This window comes from Ornithodoros turicata, chromosome 1, assembly GCF_037126465.1.
Source record: "Ornithodoros turicata isolate Travis chromosome 1, ASM3712646v1, whole genome shotgun sequence".
Lineage (NCBI taxonomy): Eukaryota > Metazoa > Arthropoda > Arachnida > Ixodida > Argasidae > Ornithodoros > Ornithodoros turicata.
Genome location: NC_088201.1, coordinates 45,197,157 through 45,212,926, shown reverse-complemented (window position 1 = coordinate 45,212,926; position 15,770 = coordinate 45,197,157). Strand labels below are relative to the sequence as shown.

Sequence of the window (15,770 nt, the reverse complement as noted above, 5' to 3'; positions counted from 1 at the left end):
TCGTCCCTGCAGATGACGCACCCCGAAAGTCGCTGGAGAGGCGTGTTAGCTTAGCTCAATAGACGACTTCAGAACACCCCAGTGCTCTTTGCGCACGCATTGCATTCTGGGCGCTTGCTGAGCGCGGGAACGAAGAATAATCCTTCACATTTCGCCTTCGCTGACCATGACACGTCGTGGACAATGGACCAGTAGGGGAGAAATCGAAACAGTTTGGAGGCCACCCGTTTCTTTCGTATTAGTAAACACCCATAGTTCAAAGCGGAGCTAAGCACTCTGGGATTTTCTGAACTCGTCTATTGGTAGAGCCCTGGACCGGTAGTCCAGAAGATGTGGGTTCGATCCCTACAGCTGCCTAACCTTTTCAGTGACTTTCATCTTTCATTGCTTCCAGCACCGTGTGTCGGAGATTTCCGGCGCACGTCAAAAGAACCCCAGGTGGTCCAAATTATCCGCAGTCCTACCCTGCGGCACGTGCAACATGTCGTCACACTGCGCAGACAAACCTTACGTGTAACGTCACAATACCATTACCATTATCCACTTTTTGCATGTTAGTTAGCTTTTGGATGCTTTTTGGCACACGGTGCGTCAGCGAGCTGGAAACCCTGATCGGCGCGCATCAAGGACAAGGTTGGTCTCACAATCGCCAATCGCAGAATCGCTCCTCGTCACGAATCCATCCATGAATCCATCCAATCCATCCGAATCCACGCCTCGTTGAGTTGGGTTTGATGCCGATGTGCGTCAGGGATAGAAAGACAACACGCTAAATCATGGTTAAAATCGGTTTGCAGATAAGTGCAAACTTAGATAATGTTGCCAGTCTCAGTACTGGTGAGGATTTTGTGTGGTATTTTAAGTTGCGGTGCATGAGTTGCGGAGAAGAAGCGCCTGCATGGCAGTCGGTTGAAGCCAGCTCAAAGAGTGCCGTCAAGGGAAGCCGAGGAACAGCAAACCTCGTTATTAAATGCAAGCTTTGTGGCCGTGAAAACTCCATTGACGTCCTTCCCGAAACCGTCGTACCATACACGGCAGAAGACGCACTTAACCTCAAGACGATAGCGTCATTCGACTGTCGTGGTGTTGAACCAGTTTCTTTTGACGCTAGAGATGGATTCGTTGTTGAAGCTTCTGGAAGCAGAACTCAGTTCGCAGATGTTAACTTGGAAGAGAAAGAATGGAGTGATTACGATGAGAAGGAGAAACAAACTGTGGGCATTTACGAGCTTGAGCACAAGTTCGTGAAGCTCAAGTAAACGTTGTGTGGGTATGCCCTACACACTGAGCGCCGAAAGTCTTATGTTTTTCTTCTTTTTAGTGTGGGCCAACTTTGCAAACAAACGTGTCGTAACAAAACATGGCTGCATGCCTAGATTCGCTGTTTTTGGAAAATTTGCATATTATTCACGTGCTTCGCTTGGGTGTGCTCTCAGATCTATAATTGTCTTCTCAAGTGTGTTCCATATAATGTGTATCACAAAGCAGAAATATAACAAAGCAATCCATGATTGAGACATTGTCTGTGTGTCCATTTTTCGTAGTCTTCCTGATCTTGGTGGGGAAAAGGGGAGGGGGTTTCATCATGTAAATCAATGATGTTTCACATGTCCATAATTCTATAAGTAACAGTTGCTGAGAAGGTCAGACTACTCATTTGTGTCATTACTACTACTAATATTAGAAAAGTGTAAAGTACATCATTGTTAGACACCTTTGCAGATGGATAAGGATGCAGTTGAGACAAGACGTACCGTAACGCTATCTGCACCTGTTCCTTGTCTCTTAATTCTCATCATATTTAGGATGATTCGAGCGTTGTTCGAGATTCGGGCTTGCTGGTACATACTACTAATGAAGCGCCAAAGAACAGGGACCGAGACCAGAGAAGACAACACAGGCGCTTGAGCCTGTGTTACCCCACTGTTAGTTAGCCACCGTCAACTTTTACAGCCCGTACACTGGACCGGGCTGGGCCAGACTGGGTAGCGTATAAATTTCTTGGGCTGTGGTCAGGCCTGGGCCAGGAAACCTAGAAATTCTTCGGGCTTGAGTGGGTAAACAAGAGGAAGGCTGGGCCTGCGCCTAAGAATGCGGCCTGTGCAGTGCTCTAAATCGGACACACACTCGCACTCACTCAGTCACAAGTCAGACAGTCATCAAGGCATGGCCTTTCTTGCTGTGCTCCCGATTACTGGAGCCCTCAGAATCGGAGCTTCTTGGATAAATCCCCAATTGCTTGAGATTTTTCCAACATGTTTTTCAGGTATTTTCAGATAAATCCAAAAACACAGGGCTCTATATCCCATCACAGTGTCAATATGAAATTTTTGTTGGTTCAGTTTCAATCATAAAGGTTCAGTTGTTGTTCTCCCAGGGACATTTATATAACAGTCCAAGATGGTCCTATACAGTCAAACTCCTTTACAACGAAACTCAGGGGACAGCAAAAAAAAATTCGCAGTAAAGGTATTTTCGTTAAAAAGGATGTCCATTATTGGACCTATAGGGCTCCAGCCCGACCGCAAAAAAATTTGCTGTAGTGGTATTTTCGTTAAAAAGGTGTTCGCTATAAAGGAGTTTGACTACAATGACTGCAATACCTACTGACTACAATACCTACAATGACATTAGGCTGTCCCTTCCATGAAATTGTCCATGAAAAGACTTAATTTCTGTTACACTACCAAGCATGATGTCTAGCAGACTGGCCACAAAGCTGCTTCTACAGTTTCCTTTGGAACCAACAAGTCCTCGAAAATGCTTGTTTTACCCAAGCCAAACTTCAACTAAATCGCCGACTTAAAGCAATTTGAAAGTCATCAACACTGGAAAAGTGCAAAGCACCATCAATGAAACATTGAAGATGCAAACTCAACATGTTCTCTTTAAAATCCATCAATGAAACTCCCCATTCATCATCTCAAAATACAGTCGTCGTCGTCGTTAAAATTCATCAAAGATTTTTAACCTGTTCATCCTGTCTAAACAGCTGTTCACAAAATATCGCAAGGTAAAACAGTATTCTTGGGAACATTGAGAATTCCCTGAAGTGATTTTAGCCGTCATTCTCTTACGCATTTAAGTCCTGAAAACTACCTACTTAAAAAAAGAAATGGTCCCTTCCACTCAGAGAACGTTTTACGGGTGGCTCAACATCGAGCACCTTTATTTCTCTTTAGACACCACTCTCCTTTTGTGCAGACTCAAAAGTGTATCCTTAAAAGAATATTATTGCCTACCAATCCAAAAACCTGAACTTGTAGGTAACATTTATGCTCAAGGAAATGTTACCTACAAATCCTTTCTCACACCTCGAGTGCTTCCTGTGAAACAAAAATCTGAGTCTGTGCTGTCCACCTAGCTATGGCATCATCTTTCCCATTTCTGTTCCGGTGGAAAACATTTCCCTCTACAGATTTACACAAATTAGTTAACTTTAAAGGGGCTGTAACACTCTGATACACGTGGTTCACTGCATCACGCACATATTGTAGTACACAGCAGAATATTGAGGAAAAAGAATTATTTTTGTATGTGTAGTACTTGGCAAGATATACACCCTTTGAACACACATACATGTCAAAATCTAAACGAGGAGCTCTAGCTACAGCCATTCCCATTGACATGACCTCTCTAAAGCTGCCTCACCGACAGTGGCGGCTGCCGAGATGTCAAACACGGATGAGTTTCAGTATTCACGATGCAGATTTTCTATGTGTCTATCTATTACACTGTGTGCTCTAAGAATTGGAATGCAGGTTCACATCGACGCACATAATTGTTTTTCACCCTTATCTGGAGTAACCTGGGACGAGGTGTTGTAACCCCTTTAATTCCTGGTCATAACTAAGACCAATACATTTGTGGTACACACTGTATTTACTCGTACATACAACATAAATAACACCAATGTATCTAAGTGTTTCAAACACTTCAAACCTATAGAATGAGCTATCCACAAGAAAAGCAGACATCATATCCTTCCACAATGTTTCACACCGCGCTAGTCGTCACTATATCTCTAAACGTGAGGGGTACAGAGAGATCCCTTACACCAGTGGGTTGCATTTGATGACAACACACCAGGCATAAGCCCATGTTCTTGTGGTAAGATATTTCTCACTGACCTACTGAGCTTCCGTTTGATGCAAAAGACCTTATGTCTCACGAGGTTTCCAAGCTGCCGCCCACTGCACGGGCTGCGCTGAGGCAGACTTCGCAATGATTGGTGTTTGTGCTTCTGGTCACCACAGTGGAATATCATCCCTGTATCAGTTTTACATGTGTCAAGAAAGCCTTCCATCATTCTGGAGCTGTCAGAGTTTTTCAAAGTTATTGGGAAAAGCACATTCAGAAGCTTACAAAGGTGACACGATTTTTAATTGTAGTGGTACGTCGAGGGGTAAATTGTTCATCGAAGACACGAATTCCATCAGAGAGCTGTAAAGTCCGTGGGCTGAACGGGGTAAATTGTAATAAACATGATGCGCGACAAAAAATGAATGTGGTTGCTGTAACTCGTACTGCAGATGCAGTCACGACAGCAGAATAATTATGAGTTGTCTTCATTTTGTTCTTCCTAGATCCATGTATGCTATATGAGATGATTCAGCCTGTTCTTGGCCCTCATATTTTTCTCAATTTCAAACTGTCGAAGGTCAGCACGCTGAAGGAAAGCTTGCTTCTCTAGGTACCTAGACAAATAGAGCATGCGTCAGTTATTATGCTGCAGCATATTCGATGCATGCCTAACCTTGATGCAAAGCATCTTTTGTTTTTTCTTTGCATTTGTTACATGTACAGTGCTGAACAAAAGTTCACGGAACACGGTCCCACGCATTCCTTCCCCTGAGTGACACGGTAGCAGCGAATGGGACCGTACGGACTTACAGACATGTGCCTAGGTATCCAAGACACCTGTTAGCCATATGGTATGGTAATATAATACCTTATATTACCTGTAAGTCCGTATGGTACCATTCGCTGCTAGCGTGTCACTCTGAGGAAGGAATGCGCCAAAGCGTGTTCCCCTAGTCTCGGGTTTTTAAGTTATGGATCTATACCACCAGCTCGCTTGCTACCTCTCTATCCTCTCGGGTGTTCCGTAAACCTTTGTCCAGCACTGTACCTGCCAACCTTTTGTCCCTAAAAGGGATATGAAGGCTTAAACCTAAAGATGTTTTTGTCTAAAAACATTGATCATACGTCCAACACACAGCAATGATCACACCTGATATGTTAAAAAGTCGTATTGAAAAATCGACTTGTCTAAAAATTATGGGGTCATTGTCGGCCGAGCTTGGTTCTGCGCCGAAATTAATACAAGGTGTGGGTGAAGAAAACGGTGACCTGCCTCTTCCTGTTTCCTTCTCACTGTCCTTACAGATAACTTAGCGTTGTGACCATGCTGCCACTAACAGCGGAAACATGGAAAAGAAACAGTGAAGGAGCAGGTCCGTGGCCTCCTTCAGGTGATCTAAGCATGGTCAATAATTTGTACACATCGAAACGACGATTTCTGCAATTTTGTTCTTCTTTCAGCTATTACCATTATAGTAGGGAGTGTATTTTTCAATGGAATGGGGTAAATCTGACAAGTACTTTCTGGTTGCGGCAAAAAAAAAAGTAAAGTTGACTTAGCAAATTTCATATTCCAATTCTGAAAATTCAATTTTTCACAATTTAAAATTGAAAGATGTGCTTAGAAATCATAGTAAAAGACACTCAATGCTTATCGATCACAAGCCTATAGTCACTGAATTGGCAGTGTGCTGCATCACCTTCAAGCACAAGAGTGCTGGTTAAAACAGGTAATGCAAAGATTGGGGAGAGCCAGAGATAGCACAAGTGGCTCTGTAACTTCATCACTGGTTATTATCTGAATGTCTCTAGGACTGCAGTGTCATCTGCAATTTAGCCATTTGTAGAAAGCACCAGTAACACAAAAGTGATTTACACCTGCAACACTGTGGATGTACCTTTTTGTTACTGTGCAGTGAACTACACCCACATCATCTTGTACCAATTCTCAGTGTAAAGTTGAGCAAACAGTTATTTCAGAGCCCCACTCATAATAGATCTACCAGTGCAATAATTGAACCTCTGTACGCAATACGGGGATAAGTCGACTTATCCCCTTTTTACTATTTTTGCTGCAATGTCATCTACATACCAGTATGTACCTGCCAAAGAAAATTTAGGACCATATTGCGATTTAATGGCCCGCTACAGGAGGGTAAGAAACGGGGAAATGCATGTGCGTCAATGGGACGGACAATCATATCAGGCCCCTTTTCTCGGTTTGGGATTTTTTTTACTTCTCCCCTTATTGCATACAAAGGTTCAATTGTGTGAGAAAATAAGAAAAACATAAATATCCAAATGATCATTTTCTTACCCATCCTTTCCTCGATTGTGTGTGCTCAACTCTCCCTCTATGCCTTCTGCCTGCTTGTAAGTATTCCAATCCAGCTTCGATTTTTCCTTAACACCCAAGAAAATGTTGCATTCTGTTACACCTTACATGCTCACTTTTCACTAATACATGTCACTCAATGCATACAATGCTGGCCTGCAAGTGAATCAGTACAATGAAAACATACTGTATAAACGTGTGCAAGTGGACACGTAAAAACAGGAACAACATTATTGAGGCGGATGACATTTTAAGTGTGCTCTGAAGAAGCAGAGGCCAGAAGCCGAAAAAGCACACACTGCAGCATCAGTTCCTTACTTAATAACATGTTTATGTTTATCTGTAGAAGGTTGACATTTTGATATCAGTGGTTAATTACATGATGTACTGTATTCTATCCTGTTGCATGAGAAATGAGTAAAAACAGAATTGTTCTTTCCTGCGACACAGTCAAAAGATATATCCTCAAACATAATGCAACCTCGAGTGATGACGTGACAGGCACACAAGACATAATTTCTATTGGTTCTCAGAAGCGCATGATCCCTCCTTTTAAGTCCCACTCCACTGTATAACTTACGTTGTAGCTTCACATAAATGCAAGTCTCATACATCTCTTATACAGTCTTACACAGCCATTCAATATAACTTTGTACAACCATTGCAGGCTTTTAATTACGATAAATCCAATCCACCCATCCTCGCAATAAGTAAGTAATGTTACAGTTTACACTGGTACATGTTACAGTTTCCTGCAAATTTCGGAACAAACCTCAATTCTTTAGGATCAATATGGCTTCTGTGGCCATCTTATGTTCTCTTTTCAATCAAATGGATGTAGCCCACATTTATACAGGATGTCTCACCTAACATGACAAAAAATTGTATTGAAAAATTAACTTGTAAAAAATTAACATTATGGGGTGGATGCTATTTATCCAGGGTTATTTTTTGCCATTACTTCAGAGCACTGTTATCAAATTTAATTTGTGAGAAATTTAATTTTCCCATGTGACCTCCAAAATTTGCCAAGTCAACCTCACACTTTTTTGTTTACAGAAATAGAAAGCGCACATCGTATCTACCCCATTGCATTGCAAAATTCATTCCCTACTACCTTTAGCTGAAAAAAAGACTGCAAAAACTATTGCTTCAAGGCGCGCAAATTGTCGGCTGAGCTGAGGTTCTCCGTAAAGTTAATGTAAGATGTGGCGGAAGAAAAACGGTCACCCGTCCCTTCCTGTTTCCTTCTCGCTCTTATTTCAGAGAGCTCTGCATTGCAACCATGTTGCCGTTATCAGCGGAAGCATAGAAAAGGAAAAGTGGCAGATAAAAAAAGTGGCAGATACAAGGCCTCCTCGCATCACTTCTTTCGCAGATCTGAGCGTGGGGGACAATTTGCGCACCTCGAAATGACGATTCTCATAATTTTTTTCTCGCTGTTATCATTGTAGTAGTGAATATATTTTGCAATAGAATGGGGTAAATCCGGCATGTGCTTTATGCTTCTGTAAAAAAACGTGAGGTTGACTAGGAAATTTCAGAGTTCAGTTGGGAAAATTCCATTTCTCGTAAAATCCGCAGAGATAAATAGCGTTGACCCCATGATGGTCATACAAGTAATTTTTTTAGTACGATTTTGTATCACATTAGATGAAACACCCTGTACAAGACCATGTGAAAAAACTGCCACATGCTGAACTCCCAGAAAATGATGATGAGTTGAGGCTTAAAGGGGTTGAGAAACCAAGCGGATAGAACTTTGTCTCTGGCTGGGTCTGTACGCCTCACTCCACGCACTTCATACGCAAAGTCCCACCTCCCACATCCTATTATTTTTTATGCTACAGAGTTTTAAAAATATCCCATTTTTGTGGCGATCCCAAAATCTCCCGTGGCGCCAAGTGGTGTCGAGCAGCTCCATGAAATAGGTGGGAAGTGACGCTTTGACCTGTTGCTCTATGGCTCTACGTCATAGCGCTTCCGCTCATTTCCGCTCCCGTTCTGAGCACTTCGCCACGCCACATCCCTGTTTACAGGTGTCGTCATGGGGACGGGAAACTATGCACTTCTGTTGCACGCTCGGTACTACGCCATACCTAGATCGGGCGAGGAGGAGGCGAGCCAATCACACAAACACATGCTCAATCAGAACCACTTTATCAATTTTCCTCTTCCCACCCCACTCTCCCCACTAGTCTCCAAACATCACACAAACCTGATCTGAACCCTGGTTTCTTTTTTCAGTTTTTCGGAGTACGCCACCAAAACACATTCCCCAGCTCTAACAATAATGCCTCTTTGCCTCTGTGTCATCCCTGTCGAGTTGGAAGTCTCATTCTACAATTTTTCCCACATGCCTGTTAATACCATACCACCAGGGCTTCACCATATCAGATACCTTAGAACATTATTTCAGGGAGAACAATATCTCATTGTATACATGATAGAAAGTAGCATGTCGTCGGTAAATCGTGCCAGTGCAGCATAGTGGTTAGCACACTTTACCAGACAGAGGAGCATCAGTAACCCTTCTGTTGAACATCCCAACCCCCTTGCTGCCCTTCTTTTCCCATGATCCTACTGTTATTAAAGCTGAGTTTGTCGTGTACATGTCATCCCTTTTAGTTGCTCCCCAAGCTCAGGGAAGTATTCTCCTTGTCAATACACCAGCTAGCTTGCTTACTTTTCTTCTCACCTGAAAGAAATATCTACGAATTGATGATTGGAGAGTGAACTATCCCTTTAACTATTTTTCTAAAACCAAATTCGGTCTCATAATCAATGCATTTTTATTTATTTACTGATTTTAGTGACCTCTCCCAATGGTCTAGAGACAGCTTTACTTTCCCACTCAATGCCACAATGGAACATTCACGTAATGCAGCCTGTATCGTTTGCATTCCTATGCAAGGTAGCCGGTATATTCACTTGTTCATGTAATGCCACCAGTTTGTTTTCACTTTGTTTTCCAACATTACCTGACTCGTTTTTCTTGTACTCAATTACAAAATGCAGTAAAATGGTTGCACCACTGATAGTGTAGCGCAATTTAACCTGCAAACCTGACTTTTAGCATAGTTGAAAACAAACATGCTATTCATTTATGCCGCCTTACATAACGTTAGCGCAAAACAATACACAGATGTTATTGAGCTCACCAGGGTGCTGATCTTCTGTTTCTTATTCATGAGCTGGCCAAGGACACTACCGGCTCCTCCAACACGTTTTGTGCTGTGGGTTAAAATTGATGGTGGTTAGTGAAAAACATTGGTGTCTAACAAGTAGTGCTTAAATTAAGCAGTATTAAAACATACCTCGCTCTTGGTACTGATTCCTCTTCTGCTGTTCTTTGTTCTTGTTTCCTAGCGAACTCTTTGGCTTCATTAGAATCTGCAGCAACCTCTTTGTCGACACTGTGTATGAAAGAAGACTGACCTGTCATCATAATTTGACTAAAACTATGTGCATTCCATTTATTTTATTGCATTGTACAATAATGTATGAAGGAACTTGGTAAAACGACAGCTGTAAGCATTAAACTGAAGTCAGATATACCATGGCAACTAATTTCTTTCTTTATATGCTTATTTAGAAACATAGCAATATTGGAAGGTAATGATTGAGCCTCACAACCTGTACACAAATGTGGAATTTTCCAATGGCGTGCATGCTTGTTGTGTTGGTTTGGTATTATGCCGTGCTAATTCAGACAGTGATAGTAGAGTACAATTCCGTTAATTCAAACTCAAAGGGGACCAAAAATTTGTTGGAATAAAAATTCAAACTAAAGGGAGCTGCTCTGAATGGATGCTTGATGCATTGGCAGCACATACTAGCTGCATCATGGCTTGCTAAGCCGTGCCACATGTTCACAGACACGCGATGCCGGAAATATAAGAGGCTCATTCATTCCATAATATTCACCGTCCATACTATTATATGCGCTTGCATTTGTTTCTTTAGCTGCTACTCAAAGAACATTGTTTGAAACGCTGAGCCCAACTCAATCGCATACCCGAACGCAAATATCTCAATTTCAATTCAAGGAAATATCAGCTGTCATCCATGGCTTTTTGTTGGCTATGTTGTCACCAGGAAAAGTCTCATCCCCTTAAAACAGTACGGATCCTTGCTTTGACTACCCTTATGGTGATTCGTTCGTTGTTCCTCTTTATAAGTAATGGTCTTATAAAGTAATTATAAGTACTGATCCATTGTAAGTAATGGCTATAAAGCATCACCTTTATAAGTAATGGCTCTAAAGTATTACCTCTATAAGCAATCGTCGTAAAGTATCACCTTATAAGTGATGGACTTTTTAGTAATAAGCGAACAGAACATTTAATAAGTAAACATGACCTTAAAATGTGTCACTCAGTAAGTAAACGTGTCCCACCTGGACGGTTTTGGGCCAATGTGCGGTCAGGAGACAGGCACGGCCGGGCAATCTCGTTCGAATAAACCGTTGTGCATGCTCATGTGTTTGAATTACGGGACCTCTTCCCCCATTGGAATATACATGACTTTGACGGGACCAGAGCACTAGTTCGAATTATGTGGAAGTTTGAATTAAGCGATTTCGAATTAACGGGATTGCACTGTATTAAGATACTGTTTCATAGCAGCGAATGTATCTTTGAAAGTAGATAATTGTGATAATGATGGATCTTCATGATTTGGAAGTTTTCAAGCATATCAGCTATAGGGTAATCAAATGACACGTCTACCATTAGTCAAATAGGTCCCCTTTGTAGGCCAAGTAGGCTGTTACTATTGTTTTTAGACATAGGAATAGACATAGGAACAGGGAAAGGTAACAGTAATGCTAACAGAAACAGAAACGGTATATTACCGAAACTGGAGATGGTAACGATAACGGAAACGCATACCACGGTCCTCCATTACCGGAAACAGAAACAGAAACGAAAATTATCGTCCGGTATTGAATTCGGGTAATGGCTATTCCTGTTGTGCGATTACATTTGAATGACTCGTCATTTTACTTTTGTATTTTGATGACTCCATTCCCTGTAATGCTCTAAATACTACACGTGAGCATGGAAAGAAAGCGCAATATTGGATCTCGAGGGTGCATCCCTCGCTTACCTCGTCCCATTCCTCATAACTCCATTACATCACTGATGACTATACAGACTGACACGACTATACTCCACCATAGCACGAGGATGACAGCCTACAATTTTTAGTTCTGTGTTTTTTACTTTTTTTCATTTCACTGTGACTATGGCAGTATTATTTACTACTCAGAGCGTCCACTTATGAATGCGATATTGGATGAAGGTTACGCCCATCTTGAGTTGCTGGGCTCAAAGTGACTGAAGACATGTTCCTACATTTTTTTTAAATCTTGCAAGATGTGCACATCCCAACAACGTAAAATTACTTATGTAGTGTGTACGAGTGACACCGAAGCAGCACTTGGGTAAAACAGGGTGCTGACAGAGCCGGACGGGGGGACGGGCTGTCCTCCGCAGCTCTGTAACCGCCTTTCCATTACCGGAAATAGTAACGGAAACTAAATTGAAAGGCTGATACCAGAAACGGATAATGGAAACAAAAATATAGCAGTAACGAAAATGGAAACGGTAACGAAAATACGTCCGTTACCCTTCCCTGCATACCAACATAGCATAATTAGGAACACATAAATCAGTGGCTTCACATGCTGTAGTAAGTAGAATGAGGCAAAACATCGGGTACGAACTAAGCCCAGCTATCACTTTGAAAATGAGGGAATGTAGATGTAGCACAAACATACATAATGACTCAAACAGCCATAATGACATCACTGTGCATGTTTGTTTTGTCTCCCTGCGTTCCTTCATTTTCAAGGCAATTATACCAGTTTTTTTTATGTTTTTATTCGTATGTTAGAAGATTATTATGTTATTTACTCAAATTATCAAATGGAACAGTGGTTTCACACTTTATGAAAGATGTGTGGCCCTCCCATGCCAAATTAAATTTACACACAAAGGTTGGTTGGCGCATGCTCATTCTTACCCTGACAAACAACACAAAAATATACCACGAGACAGATAAAACACGCTGGTGCATGGTTGAAGTCCTGCCGCTTTCTGATTTTTTTAAAGCCTGCCATACCGCAATTGCACTAAAATTTACTGAAATAATATAGAGTACACAAACACATGCTCAATCAGAACCACTTTATCATATTTCCTCTTCCCATCCAACTCTCCCCACTAGTCTCCAAACATCACACAAACCTGATCTGAACCCTGGTTTCTTTTTTCAGTTTTTCGGAGTACGCCACCAAAACACATTCCCCAGCTCTAACAATAAAGCCTCTTTGCCTCTGTGTCATCCCTGTCGAGTTGGGAGTCTCATTCTACAATTTTTCCCACATGCCTGTTAATACCATACCACCAGGGCTTCACCATATCAGATACCTTAGAACATTATTTCAGGGAGAACAATATCTCATTATATACATGATAGAAAGTAGCACATCGTCGGTAAATCGTGCCAGTGCATAGTGGTTAGCACACTTTACCAGAAATCAGGAGGTGCGTGGTTTGATTCTCATCTGGTTTTCCGACAACTGACATATTTTTCAATACTGTATAAGTGTTTAAATTCGCGGGGCTCAATAATTTGCGAATTTGTGAGGAGGCAGGATCAGGCAATTATTCGCGGAACCATTGAATTCGCAGTACCGCGGTGCGTCGACACTCCATTGGGCGTCTTAGGGGCCCTCCACCTCGAACTTCTGGGGAAAAGTTAACGAAACGTATCACAACTGGGCAATAACCTGTTGCATCTGTCTTCCTATTGAGCCCTTCTGACTGAGAGAGCTGTGATTAGGGGGGTCCTTACTCGGCTGGCATCTGGGTCATTGTCAAATTCCCCTATCTCCCGTCATTCTTGTCACCTCCTTTTACAAAGGCCGATCAGTGTGGCAGCATGCTTAAACCCATACACACTTGCTGGATGATCCAGGATTACGAGGAACTGGAATCCCGGGATGCAGACATCCACGTGGGGTTTGTGAAGGCTGGACTGTCTCCACTTGCAGCGGAGAAGAACTGAACACTTTGTAAGGCAACACAGTGCATGCAATTGCGTAAGAAATCGCATACATAGGTTGCCTCAGCGTTATGGGTCACACTGATTACAATTTACATATTACATATACAATTACATATTTCGTTAGCATATTTTACTGTCATTGGTTTGAAAACTCCTCACAACTTTAAATTCGCGAAAAAAAGAGCGCTCGCGAATTTCGCAAAAATTACTACTTATACAGTATCTCATAGCCATGCCATGTACACTTGCTGGCAACTTCCTGTGGTGAAGTGCCTTCGAAGTATGGTAGATCCCTTCTTTTTGCACTAGGCTGAGCAGGATGAAGCACTTACACTACAGATTCTCCAGCAAATTCGAAAACTTCAGTAATTTTCACTTTTACGTTCCTTTCTTGTAATGACTGTGGTGCTAAAACTGCAGACGTCCCTTCTGGAACCTGGAAACAACAGACATAGTCAATAAACCAAACTCTATGCTAAAGCGAATCGTCTTCATACTGCGCATGTGCAGATAGTAACTCTGCTTGGTCTGATTACCCGAGATGATGGAGTTGGTGGCATTGTTTTTCTTTTTGGAATGGGATCAACATCTTTGAGAAAGTCTGACCACAGAAGATCGGCCTTCTTTTTCTCATCTTCCTTGGATACTTGTTTAACCTCTGCATCCCCCTCTGCTGCAGGATCTTTGACATCACAAACTTCCTCTGCCAAAAGTCCATCTTTCCCTTCGATTCTTATTCCACCTTTCCGCTTCCTAGAATAGATTGGGACACGTGATACGATACCAAGCATTGAAATATGTAAAAGAGGATTATTCACTTGCTACATACTTCTCTGCGATAACAAAAGTGTTAAAACTACAGCAATTACGTGCATATTACCTTGCAGCAATGAACCCTTCTTGTTTTCTCTTAGCTTTCCTGTTTTGTGAGCCAGACTCGGCATCACTTGCGTGTTCATGATCATCTCCCGAAACACTGTCTTCACTTTCTTCAGCTGGAAAGAATGTGAAATAGCAAGCTTATTGACTGCTGTCACCCTTAAAAAAAAGAAAAAAAAAAAAGAATTCGCGAGGTCTGCATCTCTTGAACTGGTGGCTTGCGATGTCCCTGGCCCCATGTCCTGGACCCCAAACAAAATGTACAAATTATCAGACGGCAAGGGTACAGCTACTGTTACATTTCTAAAGACAGGACACTGACCTCCCCCAAGATTCTTCATCTCCTTATACTTACCATAGAATGCACTGCACTTTGCCCCTAGGTTTTGAGGGTATGATTCCCACCCTTCATATTTATGCTTTATATCGAACCGTGAGCATAATTTTTTATAAACAGCATTACATAAATTGCAACTGACATATTGATTCTTTGTTTTGTATCTTGTCGCCTCTGTGAGATAGTGATAAGGTCAGCATAGATTCCGGGGAGGAGTATAAGGTGCTCTCTTGGGTTCTTTTGAGTGGGGGTGCACGATGCAAAACATGATGAACAATTACAGAAAGTTCACTGTGTGTGGAGACTTGTTGAGGGATATGAGGTGTAACATTTGTTTCTTGTGCAATGGATGCTCAAATCGCGAAGAAATGTGCTAATAACAGTGATCACGTGCTTACTTTTAACGTTTTATATGTTTAATACGCGCACACACGCATATACCCAAGCACGAAATGACATCTAACCATACAACACGAGCACTCTATGTAGACAGTGGTAGGAAAATCGCGCATCGGTGCACTACCTGAAGGGACATAATCCACGTCGTCTTCGCTGTCGGAACTATCCCCAGCTCCAACCAAGTCAAACGTAGACATTTTATATTCAGTGTGATCAATAGGGGTGCCTCAGACGTAAACCAACAACACACTCCCGTAAAAACAAGGCACGCACGACACCGCCGCCTCGCGTGACTCAATTTTTGCTCTCCAACAGCAGGAGGATCCCACGTGACTCTCTCAGCTCACCACCCAGTCCTGTGACGTATTTATTGAACTTCTCCACGTGACCTCACCTGGCCGACAGGACAATCGCAAGCGCTGGCTGTCTGCTCCCGCTCTGCGCGCCTTGTTTCGCTTTCCACTTGGCGACGAATGATTGATTTTGCTTTACTTTGAAACGTTGGCGATCCTGCAAGGAGATTTCAAATTCGTTCCAAATAATGTGGTAAAGTCTGAAATTCTGCTATCTGCATTATATTACTCCCATCTTACTACATGGTGATCACTTGCGGAGTTTTTCCATTTTATTTTAGACTTTCCATTGCGGAGTTTACATCTTTTT

The 15,770-nt window shown here is 42.1% G+C and overlaps 2 protein-coding genes across 2 annotated transcripts; one reads left to right on the top strand and one right to left on the bottom strand.

The window, feature by feature from the left end:
- The first annotated feature begins 650 nt into the window (after positions 1 to 650).
- Positions 651 to 1,515, top strand: LOC135398569 (CXXC motif containing zinc binding protein-like). The gene has a single exon (XM_064629961.1). It carries the CDS (start codon positions 777 to 779, stop codon positions 1,257 to 1,259), a length of 483 nt encoding a protein of 160 aa, XP_064486031.1. The 5' UTR covers positions 651 to 776; the 3' UTR covers positions 1,260 to 1,515.
- A 2,304-nt stretch (positions 1,516 to 3,819) lies between these two features.
- Positions 3,820 to 15,435, bottom strand: LOC135378145 (craniofacial development protein 1-like). Its single transcript, XM_064611054.1, has 8 exons — positions 15,232 to 15,435; positions 14,373 to 14,487; positions 14,029 to 14,245; positions 13,825 to 13,928; positions 9,736 to 9,834; positions 9,580 to 9,652; positions 6,401 to 6,486; positions 3,820 to 4,697 (listed from the first exon to the last, which is right to left on the bottom strand). Exons 1-8 carry the CDS (start codon positions 15,302 to 15,304, stop codon positions 4,598 to 4,600), a joined length of 867 nt encoding a protein of 288 aa, XP_064467124.1. The 5' UTR covers positions 15,305 to 15,435; the 3' UTR covers positions 3,820 to 4,597.
- Positions 15,436 to 15,770: the final 335 nt, after the last annotated feature.